This window comes from Apis laboriosa, unplaced genomic scaffold (assembly GCF_014066325.1).
Source record: "Apis laboriosa isolate Shangri-la unplaced genomic scaffold, ASM1406632v1 scaffold47_cov149, whole genome shotgun sequence".
Lineage (NCBI taxonomy): Eukaryota > Metazoa > Arthropoda > Insecta > Hymenoptera > Apidae > Apis > Apis laboriosa.
Window position 1 is genome coordinate 2,759,361 of NW_025223437.1, and position 15,625 is coordinate 2,774,985.

At 23.9% G+C, this 15,625-nt stretch overlaps 2 protein-coding genes across 8 annotated transcripts; both read right to left on the reverse strand.

Moving 5' to 3' along the window:
• Positions 1-75: 75 nt before the first annotated feature.
• Positions 76-4,759, reverse strand: LOC122716541 (phospholipase B1, membrane-associated-like). 6 transcript variants are annotated; one of them, XM_043939719.1, is made up of 7 exons: positions 4,552-4,759; positions 4,030-4,104; positions 3,568-3,779; positions 3,241-3,417; positions 1,974-2,272; positions 793-971; positions 76-385 (listed from the first exon to the last, which is right to left on the reverse strand). In XM_043939719.1, the coding sequence occupies exons 1-7, from the start codon at positions 4,676-4,678 to the stop codon at positions 252-254; spliced, it is 1,203 nt and encodes a 400-aa protein (XP_043795654.1). In that variant the 5' UTR covers positions 4,679-4,759; the 3' UTR covers positions 76-251. The 6 variants fall into 6 exon arrangements, with proteins under 6 accessions (XP_043795654.1, XP_043795652.1, XP_043795651.1 ...); XM_043939717.1 differs by having other exon boundaries at positions 3,241-3,402; positions 4,528-4,759; XM_043939716.1 differs by having other exon boundaries at positions 4,528-4,759.
• Positions 4,760-7,796: 3,037 nt separating this feature from the next.
• Positions 7,797-12,368, reverse strand: LOC122716620 (phospholipase B1, membrane-associated-like). 2 transcript variants are annotated; one of them, XM_043939885.1, is made up of 8 exons: positions 12,303-12,368; positions 11,953-12,216; positions 10,288-10,374; positions 9,703-9,914; positions 9,325-9,501; positions 8,819-9,114; positions 8,203-8,381; positions 7,797-8,129 (listed from the first exon to the last, which is right to left on the reverse strand). In XM_043939885.1, the coding sequence occupies exons 2-8, from the start codon at positions 12,083-12,085 to the stop codon at positions 7,981-7,983; spliced, it is 1,233 nt and encodes a 410-aa protein (XP_043795820.1). In that variant the 5' UTR covers positions 12,086-12,216; positions 12,303-12,368; the 3' UTR covers positions 7,797-7,980. The 2 variants fall into 2 exon arrangements, with proteins under 2 accessions (XP_043795820.1, XP_043795819.1); XM_043939884.1 differs by having other exon boundaries at positions 11,953-12,358.
• Positions 12,369-15,625: the final 3,257 nt, after the last annotated feature.

The window sequence follows — 15,625 nt, forward strand, 5'->3', positions numbered from 1 at the left end:
CAAAAAGAAAGTTTAATTTTATTATATAAATTAAAATAAATATTTGATATTGCAACAAAAATATGAGATCAATAATTGGAATAGAATTTAATTTTATTTATAACCGAATAAATTCCAATAATCATTAAAAATAAATATTACATTAGATTGTTAACTAGAATGGCACTTTTCATCACACTAGATTTTCACATTTATAATTGCAATTAAACGGCAAATTGATGGATATCATAGAAAGAAAAATTTCTTTATTTTTATTTCGAATTTTCGCGCGTCATCAGGAATGGTCTTTCAGGAGTAGGACACAAGAATCTTTCAAATATCGGTGTCCAAGAGGTAGATTTGTTACCAACAGGTTCTAACAAACTGTTCCATAAATTATTCGCAACTTGAAACACAACAACAATTTCTTTTTTTGTTCGAATGCTAACAGAAAAGTTAGAATTGAATTATACATATATGGTGTCAAATTTTTTAATCTGTAAATCAGAATTTCTCGTGAACTGTGTAAATAAATAATTTATGTAATTTTATTTATATAATTAATAATATTTAATTATATAATTTGTATAAATTAATTTTTTTATGGACATAAATAAATAAAGCTTACATGAAGATCATATACGTACATATGTTTTTCTTTTTATTATTAGATAATATTCCTTTTGTTTAATATTTTTTATATTACTCCTATTATTTACATTAAATTGCTGAACATTTTTTTTATTCACGAGCAATTCTCACTTATATAAATTAAAATTAGACACGTTATACGATTAAATCTGGGATACTTACTTCGTGCATTGCTTTTCTGGTTTAAGTGAAAACAATCAGTGGATAAATATGATAAATCATAATATCCATCGTCAGTCAATGGAAGCATTGAATTTTTGAGAAATGGTAAAGCGACTACAGTGAAATCATTTTTATGAAATTCTGGATAATCAGCGATTTCTTGCTCTAATTCTTGCCATCTGAAACATATGATACAATGAATATTTGTATATCTTTATTTTAAAAATAATATCAAAAATTATTCAAAAAAAGTGAAAAAGTGTACAAAATAATAGAAGAAAAGATGCAAATTAATTAAATTCTCATTAGAATTGTCAAAGATATCTGGGATATATCATATGTTCCTGAAGCCATCATTAGCATTTCTGATTCAATAGTTCGATTTCCAAATTGAAAAATAAATTATATATTTTTCTCTGCTATGTCAAATTTTATTTATATATCAAGAAGTTAATGGAAATAAATAGCCTAAATGTTGAGAGAGATTGCATGTCGTCGATGCATTTTCAACGATTCTGTTTTAATTTAATGATGTCTCGTTGAAATAATTTTAATCTGACACGATTGTACAGCAGCACGATTACCGCTTAAAATGCTTAACTGCTTAAAATCGATGACATTTCGTTGCTTTTATTTCATTTCATATGAATTTTATCCATTGGTTCGCCTCGTTTTTTATTAAAATTAATTAATGATTCACTTTTTTCGAAAATTAATTCAAGAATTTCGGTCACATTCATCCCTTTCATGTTTATCAAACATTATTTGTGAAATCGAGACAAAAGAGTTTCAAGGCTTTTTTTCCAATAAAGGAGAACAAATTATCCCCTAGTTATCCTTCGAAAAACCTGATTTAAAAAACATGATTGAAAAATTGCTATATTCTTTCATAAAGCTTCTCCAAGGCCCCGAATAATTTTCTGGAACGTGTCGACCCGTTGTTACGATGCAATAGTTTTTTCTTTGCAATTGTTTTTTTTTTACAATTGAGAGAGAGAAAGGGAAAGAGAGAGAAACATTGGTTCTTGGAAATATTTTTAACACTAACATTAGAAATAAACAGACATTTAAGATATTTACGAATAGGATTGATCAATAAGTTAGTGCAATTTTATTCGATTCGTTCGTATAATAATGTCAAAAGCTTCAATAATTTCGAAAATTCATAATTTAAATCATACCTTGTTATTACTTTATAATATTCCTGCCTCCGATCTTGAAATTGCAAAGCAAACAGGCACGAACATTCGATCATCGTCGTTACGTAGCATTTCAACGAGTTCCTTCCCTTGCGTGAAGCGACGAGTTCTTTTAAATGAGGCGGCAATTGAATGGCAATAAACGTCCTTGGCAAATTGTCTCTTAATATTCGAAGAGTTTCGACTAATTGGATTCTATGATTTTCCACAATGGACCATGGAGAGGGAACTGCACATATTTCGGAACAAAAATCATTATGCCCGATAAATATCGAAATCAACTGCAAAACAGAACGAAACGAATTGCGTAAATAATTACGAGAATTAATTTATATTCAATAATATTTGAAGAATAGTTCTTTTTTCATTCGTGCTTATGATTCGATTAATATTTTCAGATGAATAAAATGTTAGTCGAATAAACTTTAATTTAACTTGCATTTTAATTAGTAAGTGGGAAATGTATGAAAAAAAAAAAAAATGAAAAAGACATCTGTGAAATATGATAGAATCGAAAAGGGGATGATTTATGATTTAAAAATAAATCGAAAATATAAAATAAAATTTAAAAATTTTATATCGATATACTTGGATACAATTTCCTTTGTTCATACTTGTAGCCATCATTAGTGCATTTATAATCTTAAGATCGTTAATGTATCTATAATATATTATAGTTTGTTTATAATATATTTTTAAATAATAGTTCATATGGAAATTTTACTCTATATTTTTGATTTTTAAACAAAAAATCATCCTCTCTTAAGTTTTATCATAAGTTCAGAGACACCATATATATATATATATATATACAAGTGACAAGTAAGAAATATTTTGGAAACTGATTCAATACTCCAAAAGCAATTAGAAAATATATAAATATACGTATGTTTCATTTGAATTTGTAATCGAAAAATATAGTTAATTTCATATTTTAATATTTAACTTATAAAAAATAATCGTTATTATTGTATGATTATTCTTGAGAAAATTCTCATTCGATTTTATAATTTTTTTTAATTAACATTTTCAATACATATTTCATACTTATTACATTCTGAAATTTATCATATTTAATTAGAATTTAAGTCGAGTAAATTTTTATTATTTCAAGAAAATATTTTCTTAACTGATATCATAAAAAAAAGTAATATCATTAAATATATGAATTTTAAATTTTAAATTAGTCATATCGTTATCAATTATCTTGTTATCAGATAATATAATGATAATTATTATTATTACGAACCTTCCAATGCTTCTTTACGTCTATTCTACCATCCTTCCTTATTTTATTGATTAGATATTTAGCCATGAAAGGCAAATCTTTAGACATAGCGCCGATCTCAGCAACGCTCAACTGCGAAGCTGATTGAGAAGTTAAAGAATCTTCAAGCGCGTAACCTATTAACTTGGGGTTGTATTCCTATATAATACGTCACATAACGATAAAATTTTTCTATCAAAAGAAAAAAAAAAGAAAAAAAAAAGAAAAAAGAACGTACTTAATTCGCGCTGCTATTCAATAGTTATATCATTTTCAATCAATTCATCAATTTATAATCATTAATCGTACTTTGAGGATATTGGGGAGGGTAAGATACGTCCGCCAAGTCCCTTTACCACCGATGTTCGCCTGCACCCCTCTGTTCTCCACGAATATTTCCAGTAGATTTTTCGCAAGTATTCCAGAACCGGCTGTCAAAGAATCCCCTATTGCCGCAATCACATCTATGTCACCTGGCCTCAAACGATGGACCGAATTCGGAATTTTAGGAGATCTACCGCCTAAAGAAAATCAAGTCAAAATTTTACACTATAGCTTGAATGTCATTGTACGTATTTTAAAACAGGATTAGTTATATGAAATTAGCAGGTTTATATATTTATTACACGTATATGAAAACAGTTTAAAATTTGTATTTATAGAAGTTTACAATATTAAATTTTCAAGAATTTAATTCAAATTGGGCAATGACGAATATATAAAACTAATTTTTTACGAGAAGTTTGATGATAATTGAATTTGCTTAAGTACCTGTTACGTTGCAAGGAAATGGAACGTCCAATTGAATTTTTTTTTGAAAATTCGTTGGAGTTCGTTCGTTATTTTCTGTAAGATAAATATTAATTACTTGTAGTATTTTTCAATCACTGTTTCTGAAGAAAATATTAGTCCAAGTCGACTAATTCAAAATTTAGAATGGAATTAGAATTATTTCAGATTGATAATTCAAATTATTGTATTTTTGTTATGAAATCTCTTCGATTGATATATTATATGTTCAAACAAATATATTTCTAACTTATTAATTTTTCTACTTATTATACATTCAGCATTGCTTGAAATCCATCAACGTCTCGACAAAATTCTACTTTTTTTTTTAACGAAAATATCTCGTAAGAGATTCTTCGTGCTCGTACATTCTCACATAACTTCCATTAACTTCTTTAAAAAAAAATAATCGTCTCAGAATCAAAATTTATCCTATTATCAGAAAAACACCGCGAACGAGATAATAAACCGAACACGTACCGAAAATATGAAATAGGTAATTACGAATTGCACGCCATATGAGGAGATTGGACGGTGAATCTAGGAAGGTCCTCTGAGACGCCGCCAGTACGCATAATTGCGAGAAAATACACAAACCAAGTTGAAAATTGACCATCACTCGTGTCATCATCACTTCGTTAATTAAAATTTTCACATTGATGCTCTAACCGATGAGTAAGTTTTCCGTTCAGTTATTTGCTCTGCAGCGATACCGAGTGTGCCTGAAATTGCATCACTCACCTCCCTTTTAAGCTTTTCCACCATCCCGGACAGAAAATGTATGAGTGTAAATACAAATGCGAATACGTATCTTTTTCAAGGACCTTGATCGTGAACGTAGACTGTTTTTTCAATGAGATTCAACGGCCGTCACGAAGGAGATTGATCCCTCGAATTTGACGCGATATAGGGAAGAACAGGATATATTCGCGTCACATAAAATAATTTATATTTTTATTTAGCATCGAGATATTAATGGATATATATATCGAGAGATTATATATTATATATCGATGATAAATTTGATTAAACACGATCCTGATACGAATTGTAACGTGTAATATCACGTTGCGTTGTTTCAATTTTGCGCATACGAAAAAATAGACAGTAATTGAACGATAAATTTGATAAATTTAAAATGTCATTTGAGATTTATTTGAAAAGCTTATAGTTTCAAATAAATCTCATTCATACGGTATGGTAATAGAATTATTGTTGACACATCAGATGATATCAATTTTAAAGTACATAATTTTAAAATTTGAAGTTGTAATTTTTATTGAAGAATACTCGTTATTAATTAATTAACTTAAGAATTAACATACAACATCATTATATTTACGTTTTCTTTATCTACTTTGATACAAATACAATAACTTCTACAAAATTATGATTGAAATATTTAAAATAATTAAATTTTTTATTATAAATAATCGAAGTTATATAGTTTTTTTATAGAGAGTAATAATTATCTGGTTTTAAANTATATATATATATATGACTTTTATGAAATTTATAGTTTCACATCTTCATCTATTAAAGAAACTAGTATAATTATTATATTAGAATACATCTTCTTTCATAATTTTTCTCTGAATTTTTTGCTAAGAAAATGAATAAATTGCCAGTAATTGTCTCTTATATTCTGTACATCACGTATTCTCTATATCAGAGTTGTGTAATAATCGATTGAAATTTATAAAAAAAAAAAAAAAAAATGATTTATTCATCATCGATAGAAAAAATTTATCATCGAGAAAATTTGCAATTGATTTCATTTATCGAATAGATGGAAAAATACTTAATTAAATATTAATATTAATATTAAATCAAATTTTATTTTTATCATTAATTTTCAAAATATTGCTACATCTATCCAAATATAATATCAAAAATATGATAAAAATAGCCAAAGAAGATACAAAACAATTAATTAAAGCAACCTAAAAAAAAAAAAAAAAATAGTTAAAATATTCCCAAATTAATATTTATTTTTTGAATAAAAAACAAAAAATCGTAAAATTTACATATAAACTGTATTCTCTTTCATACAAATTATTCGTATTTGTGCCTACCACTGATTCAATGAATCAACAAGCCGTTTCAATCCAAAATTACATTTCGGAACAGTTGTAATTGCGACGTTCGCAAGTAATTTTCTGTCTGTCGATCCGATCTTTTATTATTTTATATGCCGCCGACGAAGAAATCGAGGAACGTGACAAAGAGGCTGATGTTCTTAAAACGGTACCACGTACCACCAGGAAGTTCATGGTATGAATAAATAAATAACAATCGCATCTACCGGTATTCAAATTATTCGATGATCATCATTTGGAAATCTTTCGTACAGATGTACCATATTTTTCTATTAAAAAAAAAAAAAATAAATAAAGATACTGTAATTGTATATATTTATTTGTAATTGCTATTATATTCATTTTACTTATCTCGTATCTCTTTTGATTTGAACATTTTACAGAAGATTTATTTTTATTATATTCACTATATTTATGATTTATTAGAAAAAAAATTAATAATATTTTTTTTTTCTATAAAAGAAAATTTATGATATATATTCAAAAATTATATATAAAATACATACAGAAGAATTATTAATCACGAATAATTGAAATGGAAAATAAATTTATCTAATTCTTTCTAGTTTAAATTAGATATCGAGGGGAAAAAAATTAGATATTGGCTAATATGAAACCGGTAAATATCGATTATATTGCTTGATTAATATTTGCTCAATCACTTATTAATATGCTTGCTTAAGCAATGCTCAAGTACTATTCTAATGATAAACTATGAAAATAAAACAGACTTGAAATAATATCATACAATTTTTTAATAAATTAGTATGACATATATTTTAGTATATGTATGTATTATTGATATTGTGTTATTTAATATGTATTAAATTTTTATATTCTTTTTTATATATTTAATTTTTATATTCTTTTGTTTTATAGTAAGACTGATAAATTTTTAATGATTGTTTTAATTGATTTATAAAAATATTTTACACGAATCAAATATATAATATATAATATATATTAATTCAATTTTTGAATTAAATTTTTATTATTTTCATTAAATATAATTCTCTATGAAGAATGAAAATAAAAATGACGTGACATTTATGTTATAAATTGAAATGGTACACACGATTTCCGTGAGTAATTTTTCAAATTATGCTGAATTATGCACGAAGAATACAAAATATTTGCGAATAATTACGTGCATGGTATATACTTTAATCCAAACGTTTGAACAAAGAATTGAAAAAAAACTTTCCGACGATTGATGCTCAAAACAAACCAATATAAATATTATGAAGCATGCATACTTATTTCGAGTATATAAATAAAAAATTAATAATATCAAAATTTTAATTAATGAATTATTTTAAACGATACATTGAATAAAATTCATAATTGACGAATGATTTATAAATAAACGAAAAATATTATAAAAAGAGATTAAATAAATGAATTATATCGAATTTTTTTTACAATGATTCTATAGTATCCGATTTCTTTTTAAAATCTATAAAGATATAGATTATATTATATTATATAATTTATTGTACTTAGCATTAAAATACTTACTCAAAATTAGATTAATTTGTTTTATGATTAGATGGAAAATAGATTTCAAGGTATACAATATTCTCGGATAGAATACGTGTAATCATCTAAAAAAAAAAAAAAAAAAAAATAATACAAAAAAACAATATGATATAAAAAAAGTCTTAATTTTATTGAAATATAAATAAATATTTTGTACTGATACAAATAAGATTGGTTCAATAATCAAAGTAATATTATAAACATTTAAAAAATAAACATTCAATTATTGTAAATTTCAATACTTTTAGTATTTTAATTGGATGGATTATGAACGTGATTCAAAATTTAATTAATGTCAAATTATATTCCGTGAGTTTTCACGTGTCATTAGGTATGGCCTCTCCGAGGTAGGACATAAGAATGTTTTAAAAAATTTTGGATGCGATATCTGGTCGGACTTGTTACCAATTGGTTCCAACAGATTGTTCCATATATAATTTGCCACTTATATGAAAAATATTACAACATTAGAATAATGAAGAAATCATTATATTAATACATCAGTTGTTATACTTACGTATCGCGTGACATTTTTGACTCAAATGAAAACAATCGATAGAGAAGTACGATAAATCGGCGAATCCATCTTCAGCGAGCGGAACTTTTATATTTTTTATAGCTGGAAGAGTTATTACGGTAAAGTTATTTGTATGAAATTCTGGATAATTAACAATTTCTTCCTCCAATTCTTGCCATCTAAAAATTTAAATAAAATAGATTATAAATTATATTTTATAATTACAATTCATATTAAACAGTCGTCAAAAAAATTGTAGAAATGTGAAATAATAAAAAAATGAAAGAAATTTATTCATTTCATTTGAATTAATTTTGATTCGAACCATAATTTTTCACGATAAAATTATATAATTGAAATTAAACGTAAAAATTTGTATTATATAATTCTGTTCTTCTCAGATAAAAACATTTTTTCGTGTTGCAAGATATATTGAAATACGTGAAATTTTTTATTTCTTTTTTTTTTTTAAATACAGTATCTCATATCGTTTGTAAGAAATTTAGAAATATTTTAATTTATACTCTCTAACCAAGAATAACCGGAATAATAAAATTTCACTTTTCTTTTATGTCTCGAAATCTTGGATTATTTCAATTAAATATATTATACAAACTTGTCTATTATTTCGTAATATTCCTGTCTTCGTTCTTTGTATTGTACAGCTAGCAAACATGGACATTCTATGGTACTTATCAAATAGCATCTCCACGAGAATCTTCCTCTACGTGCTTTGACTATTTCTTTTATATGAGGTGATATTATAACAGCGACAAAACTTCTTGGTAAATTATCTCTTAATATTCGAAGGGTATTAATTAAATCTTTTTTATGATTTTTCAAAATGATAGACGGAGAAGGATTGTTACACATGGCGCAAAAATCATTAGGCCCAATCAATATTGATATAAACTGCAAAAAAATATGAAAAGAGATATTAGATAACGATACTCGCAATCAGAACAATTTATTAACACTTATTAAAATAACAATTTTCGTTTAATTTGATTTTAATTTTAAAAATAATTTTATTTAAGTTCTAAAAAAAGATCATTGCTAATAAAAATTCGTGATCATTATTATTTTCATAAAATTATAATGTATTTTATGCGAAATACGAACCTTCCAATGATTATTAATATCTATCCTTGGATCTTTTTTCATTCTATTAATTAAAAATTTAGCCATGTAAGGCATATCCATAGAGACTGCACCACCTTCACCCACGTTCAATTGCGAAGCTGGATGAGAAGTCAAAGAATTTCCAAGCGCATATCCTATCAAATTATGGTTAAACTCCTGTACATAAAAATATTTATCAGTCGAAAAAGTGTTTTTACACTTACTGGAGATCATCGTGATTTTTTTCAAATTTTTTACATACAATATACAAAGTAATATTAATCAAATTTTATACGACTCAAAGTGAAGATTTTTTTTATGAAAAAAAAACAATTCTAGCTCATCTCTCATTTAGAAATTTACGATCATTGAATGTACTTTAAAGATATTAGGAAGCGTCAAAACTTTTCGCCATGTTTCTTCACCACCGATAGTCGCCATCATACCCCTGTTTTCAATAGTTAACTGTATCGTATTAGTTGCAAGTAATCCAGCCCCTGTTGTTATAGAATCGCCCATCGCGGCAATAACGTCAATATCACCTGGTCTCAATCGATTTACTGAATCAGGAACAGTGGGAGATCTGCCTCCTACAAATATTAAATTATCAAATTACGAAACGATTATTAAATTTTATGATCTTATGAGAGTATTATAAATTTATGTATGAATGTAATTTTGACAATAATAAGAGATGATAATAGTTGTATGACTGCACAAGATATAAGTGATATAAGTGAGTATATGGTTTCTCATGAAACATCAGAAATAAACGAAAAATTGTAAATATTTACTTTAAATCTTCGTCTTTTTTTGATTCACTTTTTTAAAATATTTTTTTTGATAAAATAATTCGAAATTTTGATCGAATCATGTTTTAATTTATTATGTATTTCGTAAATACTCATTGATTTTCGTGCAGTTATTCAACTTTTACTATTGATTGAAAATTTGTTTAATTACCTGTCACGTTGCAAGGAAATGGAACATTTATTGGAAATTCTTTCTGAACTATTCCCGCCTTTTGTGCATCTAGTCTTTGTCCTTTTTCTTTTATGCAAAAAGAACAATTATTGAATACTTGTAGTATTTTTTTCGATGCATTTATATCAAAGTATGAAAATATATTCCATTTTTTTATTTTTCCTTTTCAATTTTTAGACTTTATCGATAATTTGATAATATTCTGCAAATTCAATTCTTCAGGAAAAGTTTCATTAATATTTTCTCAAAAAAAATTTATTGATATTTGTATTATACATGTGTACTTATATTTATGATATTTCACAAATATTATTTCTTAGAATATTACTAAATACTCATTAAAAATATACGATTTTTAATTGCCAATATTGCAGCAATAAAAAATATGTTATGAAAAAATAGTGATTTTAAATCTCAATCTTTTGAAAGAATGATATATATATATATATATTTTTGATAATTTTTTTCTTTTCTTTTTAATTCTTAGAATTAATAATAATAGAATAATAGAATAAAAAAATTCTTATTTAATTGTGATTCTGTCTTTACATGTATACATATTTATAAATATAATTTAATATATTTTATCATGAATTTGAACATAATTTGTTTTAATCATATTAACATGTATAAATCATATTAATTACTCAAGTAATTTCTATATTATTTGTTATATGAAATAATGTTTCATACGAAAGATCACATGATACGAAAGATTATGTATTTATTGATATATTAGTGGATCATATTCCCTAAAAAAACTATTCAATTATTCAACTTTAATTTATTATTATTAATGATTTAGTAATTTTTTTATAAAAAATAATAATTTACATTGTTTTTACATGTTTTTCTTAAATATATATAATTTAATTAATTCCATTTAAAAAAACAAAATTAATTACAAAATTATTAATAATGCTGAATTATGTAGCTTCGAATAGTTTTGTGTGAAATATTTCGATTTGTTATATTATTTACATAAAATAGAAAAAATAAAATGAAAAAAAATTGATGATCCTGAAAGATGATCTTGAAAAAAAAGAAAAAGTTAAGAGAATCAATATATTGGTGTATTAATATATCTGTTTATCTTACAGTAAGAGAGAATATGTAATTTGACATAAATTCTATTTTTTCCATGTTGATTATTCAGAGAAATAATAATTTTTTCATTTTTCTTTCAAGTTATTTACATGCATATTTTTAATAATTTTTTTTCTGTTATTTGTATATTGTAATATTATGTATATGTGAAAAAAAATCTCATTTTAATTCTTAAATATTTCATATTTAATAACGTCATGTTTAAATAAAGTTTTAATAAAATCTTTTTATTTTTATTCTCTTCCAATTAAGATCCAACAACCGTAAAATATTGTTTTTTTCCCTCTATTTACACGTACAAAATTTTTTCCCCTTTTATTTTATACGAGAAATAATAGTAAAGTTGATAATATTAATAGAAAATTATTTGAAAATTTTTTTTTAAATTAATCATCTCACAAGAATTTCACTGTTTTCAATGTAAACACACACATACATAAATAATTTCTCATAATTAACACATTCTCTCAAAATCGTCAAAATTGTGAAAAAGTATATATCATCGCAAGAAACGAACAAAATCAACTGAATACATACCAAAATTATTCAATACCCAAGTACGCATCAGACGAAGTAATGTCAAATTGTCTGGTGTGTCTAAGAAAGTATTATTCATTGCTGCTGTTATCGCGCATATTTGCAAAAGAAGGCACATATATAACTTGATCATGTCGCGGACGATCAATTCGATGAACGAGAGAAACTTTTAAAGTTTCGTGACTAACTTCTTTATACCTTTAAAGTTACTGTTACTGATCAGTTCTCAAATGATATGTTTTCCCTTTCGAAGTTTGTCTCGACCTGAAGTGGGAGAATTACAACATAAGGAACAAAAATTGCCTACGTTTTCCGCTATTTAAGTGTTACAGAATATCTTGACTGTGTACCGAGGTGTGTACAATAGTCTTTACAAATAATACAGGTTCGGCGTGTGATTGATGAAGCGTTTGAAGCTGTTACGCTAGTTTGGTTAAACTGCGAAATAATGTGTATAGAGCAAGCTTTATATATATGTTAGTATAAGATTGCATAATGAGACATTTATATTTTAAAGATGAACAGTTTTTTTGTTCCTTCTTTCGTTACGAAGATTTATAAGTTTTTGTCACAACTTTGTCACATATATATTATGTTAAGATTATATTATATTATTGATACGTATAATTTCAATATTGTAAATGTCGATACTGAACTATCTTTGGTAATTTATAGAATTTAGATATTTTTTAATGAATATTTCATTGATATATTTATAACATATTTTACAAGTACTTTTAATATATATTTATTTTTTACATATTGTAATGATAATCTATTAAATGAGAGTCTATTTATTTGATAATAAAATTTGCAATGTGTTTAATATACAATTCATTTGTAACAAAATTATGTAAATATGATAAATTTAATACCATGAGATATGATGATGATATAATGTACAGTTGTTTGTATATTTAAGAACACATTTGATTATTTTTTAAAAATATTCATAATTATTTGATTATTTATATTTCACCTTAATTATTTATATTTTACAGCGATTTAATTACAGATATTTATGTAAGTGTGTTACGCCATATGTACAACGTAACATATGCGGAAGATATGCAAAATAAATACAATAAATAAGTAATATGCATGTGAATAGGTAAGTAGTTATATATCATAATTTATAATATTTATAATTTAAGCAATAATAATTAGCATTTATTAATGTTAAAGTATATAAAATATATAAAGGACGAAATTATAGAGATTAAATTGTGGGGATAAAAATGAAAGGTTTCTTTTGCATCGGTACTGAATTACCTTTCAGCCGATAGAAAAGCAAAGAGTAAATTAATCGCTTCACAATGATAGACGAGATATTTTGGGATATAATATAATTTATACGACTCCACGGATATAAAATCATTCGTCATTGAACAAGATATTCCACGACGCGATATAATTTGTACGATACCATGGACGAAATGTTCGGCATAATATATTTTATAAAATTTCATGGACGAAATACTTCACGACACCATACAATTTATAACGACTTCATTGGACGAGAAATTTCGTGATATAATGTATTTTATAACACGCCACGGATGAGATATTTCGCAATACAATATAATTTATACGATACCATGAACAAGGTATCTCGTAACTTTTTATTGCATTAAAATTGTATGTCATTGCTTGTTCATTCATTTTTGTATTTTAGAAAAGGAAAAAAAAAATGATAAATATCTCTTAACCGATTATGTGTTTACATCAAAGTTAAATTACATCAAAGTATTATTATTATTATCGATGATCATTTTTATGATTTTTATAAGAATTTTTTATTTGTTTCCTATTTCGAGAAATTCTTCGCAGGAAAAAAAAAAGATTATGCCAAATAAAAAGAGATTATTAAAGAAGAATAGAAGATGGAATTTGAATAAAGATAAAATATATGTGAAGATTTGTATCATTTTATTATATTATATTATAATTTATAAGTTTATTGTTCAGTACTATAAATTTTTGTAAAAAAATATTAATTTTTTGGAAGAGATATTAAATATTGTCTGATTGTGAGATTACTATATATATAATAAATATTTCAATTGATAATACCTATAAAAAATAATAGAATCAATAACAAAAATAATTATTATAACATATATTAGATTTTAACAAAATAAATTAATATTTTAATTAAATAGCTATATATATATATGATTTAAAAGTGTTTTTAATCACAAATTTTACACTTAATTTTCATTTTTCTCATTATATACGATTTGTTTGAAACAGGATACAAAAAATTTCAATTTTTGTGTGTGCATTGTCTTGTTTCCAGTTTGCAGCAGATTGATCTATATAAAATTCATATATTTTTTATAAAACATTTTTAATTGAGTGTTAATGTAAAAATCATTAAATTAGATAGGATCTAAGTAATATATAGTATTTCTTAAATAGACTTCTGAAAACCATAATTATGATAATTTTTTTTATTTAGTTTATATGACAATATATGTATAAATATCAATTTATCCATAGAAAATGTTACAGCAACATTTTAATTATTACGCAAAAAGTATACAGGTTTATGTACATCAATCACTTACAATTATTACATTTAAAAATACGCATTATTTAATATCTATTTTACATATGTATAGTTTTACAATATTGAATAATAGCTTACTCAGATAGCTTAACTGAAAAGAAAAAAAAAGAAAAAATTGAACACAATAATGGCAGTGTACAAAAGATTATTGTAATTCTTATTAAAACTATAATATACATATATGAAAATGTAAATGATTCGCAAAACATTACAATTACATTAAATATTTTTTCCATTTTATTATTTTTATTTCTAACTAATAGTTTAATATTTAAATGTTTTTATTGAACTTTATATTACATTAATAAAGACATTTGATTAGACTATACTAATATTTGATTATATTTAGCAAGAAATCAATATTTTGTTTATTAAAATTTTATTTATACTATTTCAATTTATATTATATATATATATATATAATATATTTAGTAAATTCTTTTTAGATTACTTTTATGTTATATATAAAATTATTGCAAAATTAACAAAACTTTAAGTATTAAGAAGAAATATTATATAATGCAATATAATATGATATTTTGTAGTAAATTTAAGATTAAAGATTTATTTCGAATTTGTTCTCTAAAATCATATTTTCTTTATTAATGAAATTAATTAAATCCAAATTTATGTAAAAATATTTCATTGAATATTTTTAAAAATGACGAACTTTCTGTTAGCAGTTTTTAGTTTATACATTTACAATAATTTTTTATCATATAATGATTTCATGAAGAATAATTTATAGATAAAAATAATTATTATAATAATTATTTATAACTTTCAATACATCTTTATACATAACTATTATACACTGTATTATTTAAAAGATCAATTTTTAAATAATAATATGAAATATGAATTAATACGACATATATTGAAAATATTTCTTAAGCATATTTCTTATAGATAAATATTTTAAATATAATTTAATAGAAAAAATTTGTAAAAAAATTTATTTAAGTAAATATTATTATGTAAAAATTTTATATGTTTAAGTATTTCATCCAAATATAATAAAATTTTGAGTGAAGTTTTTATATATATATTTTTTTTAAATATTCATTTTTAAATATTATTCATACATTCATATAATATTAT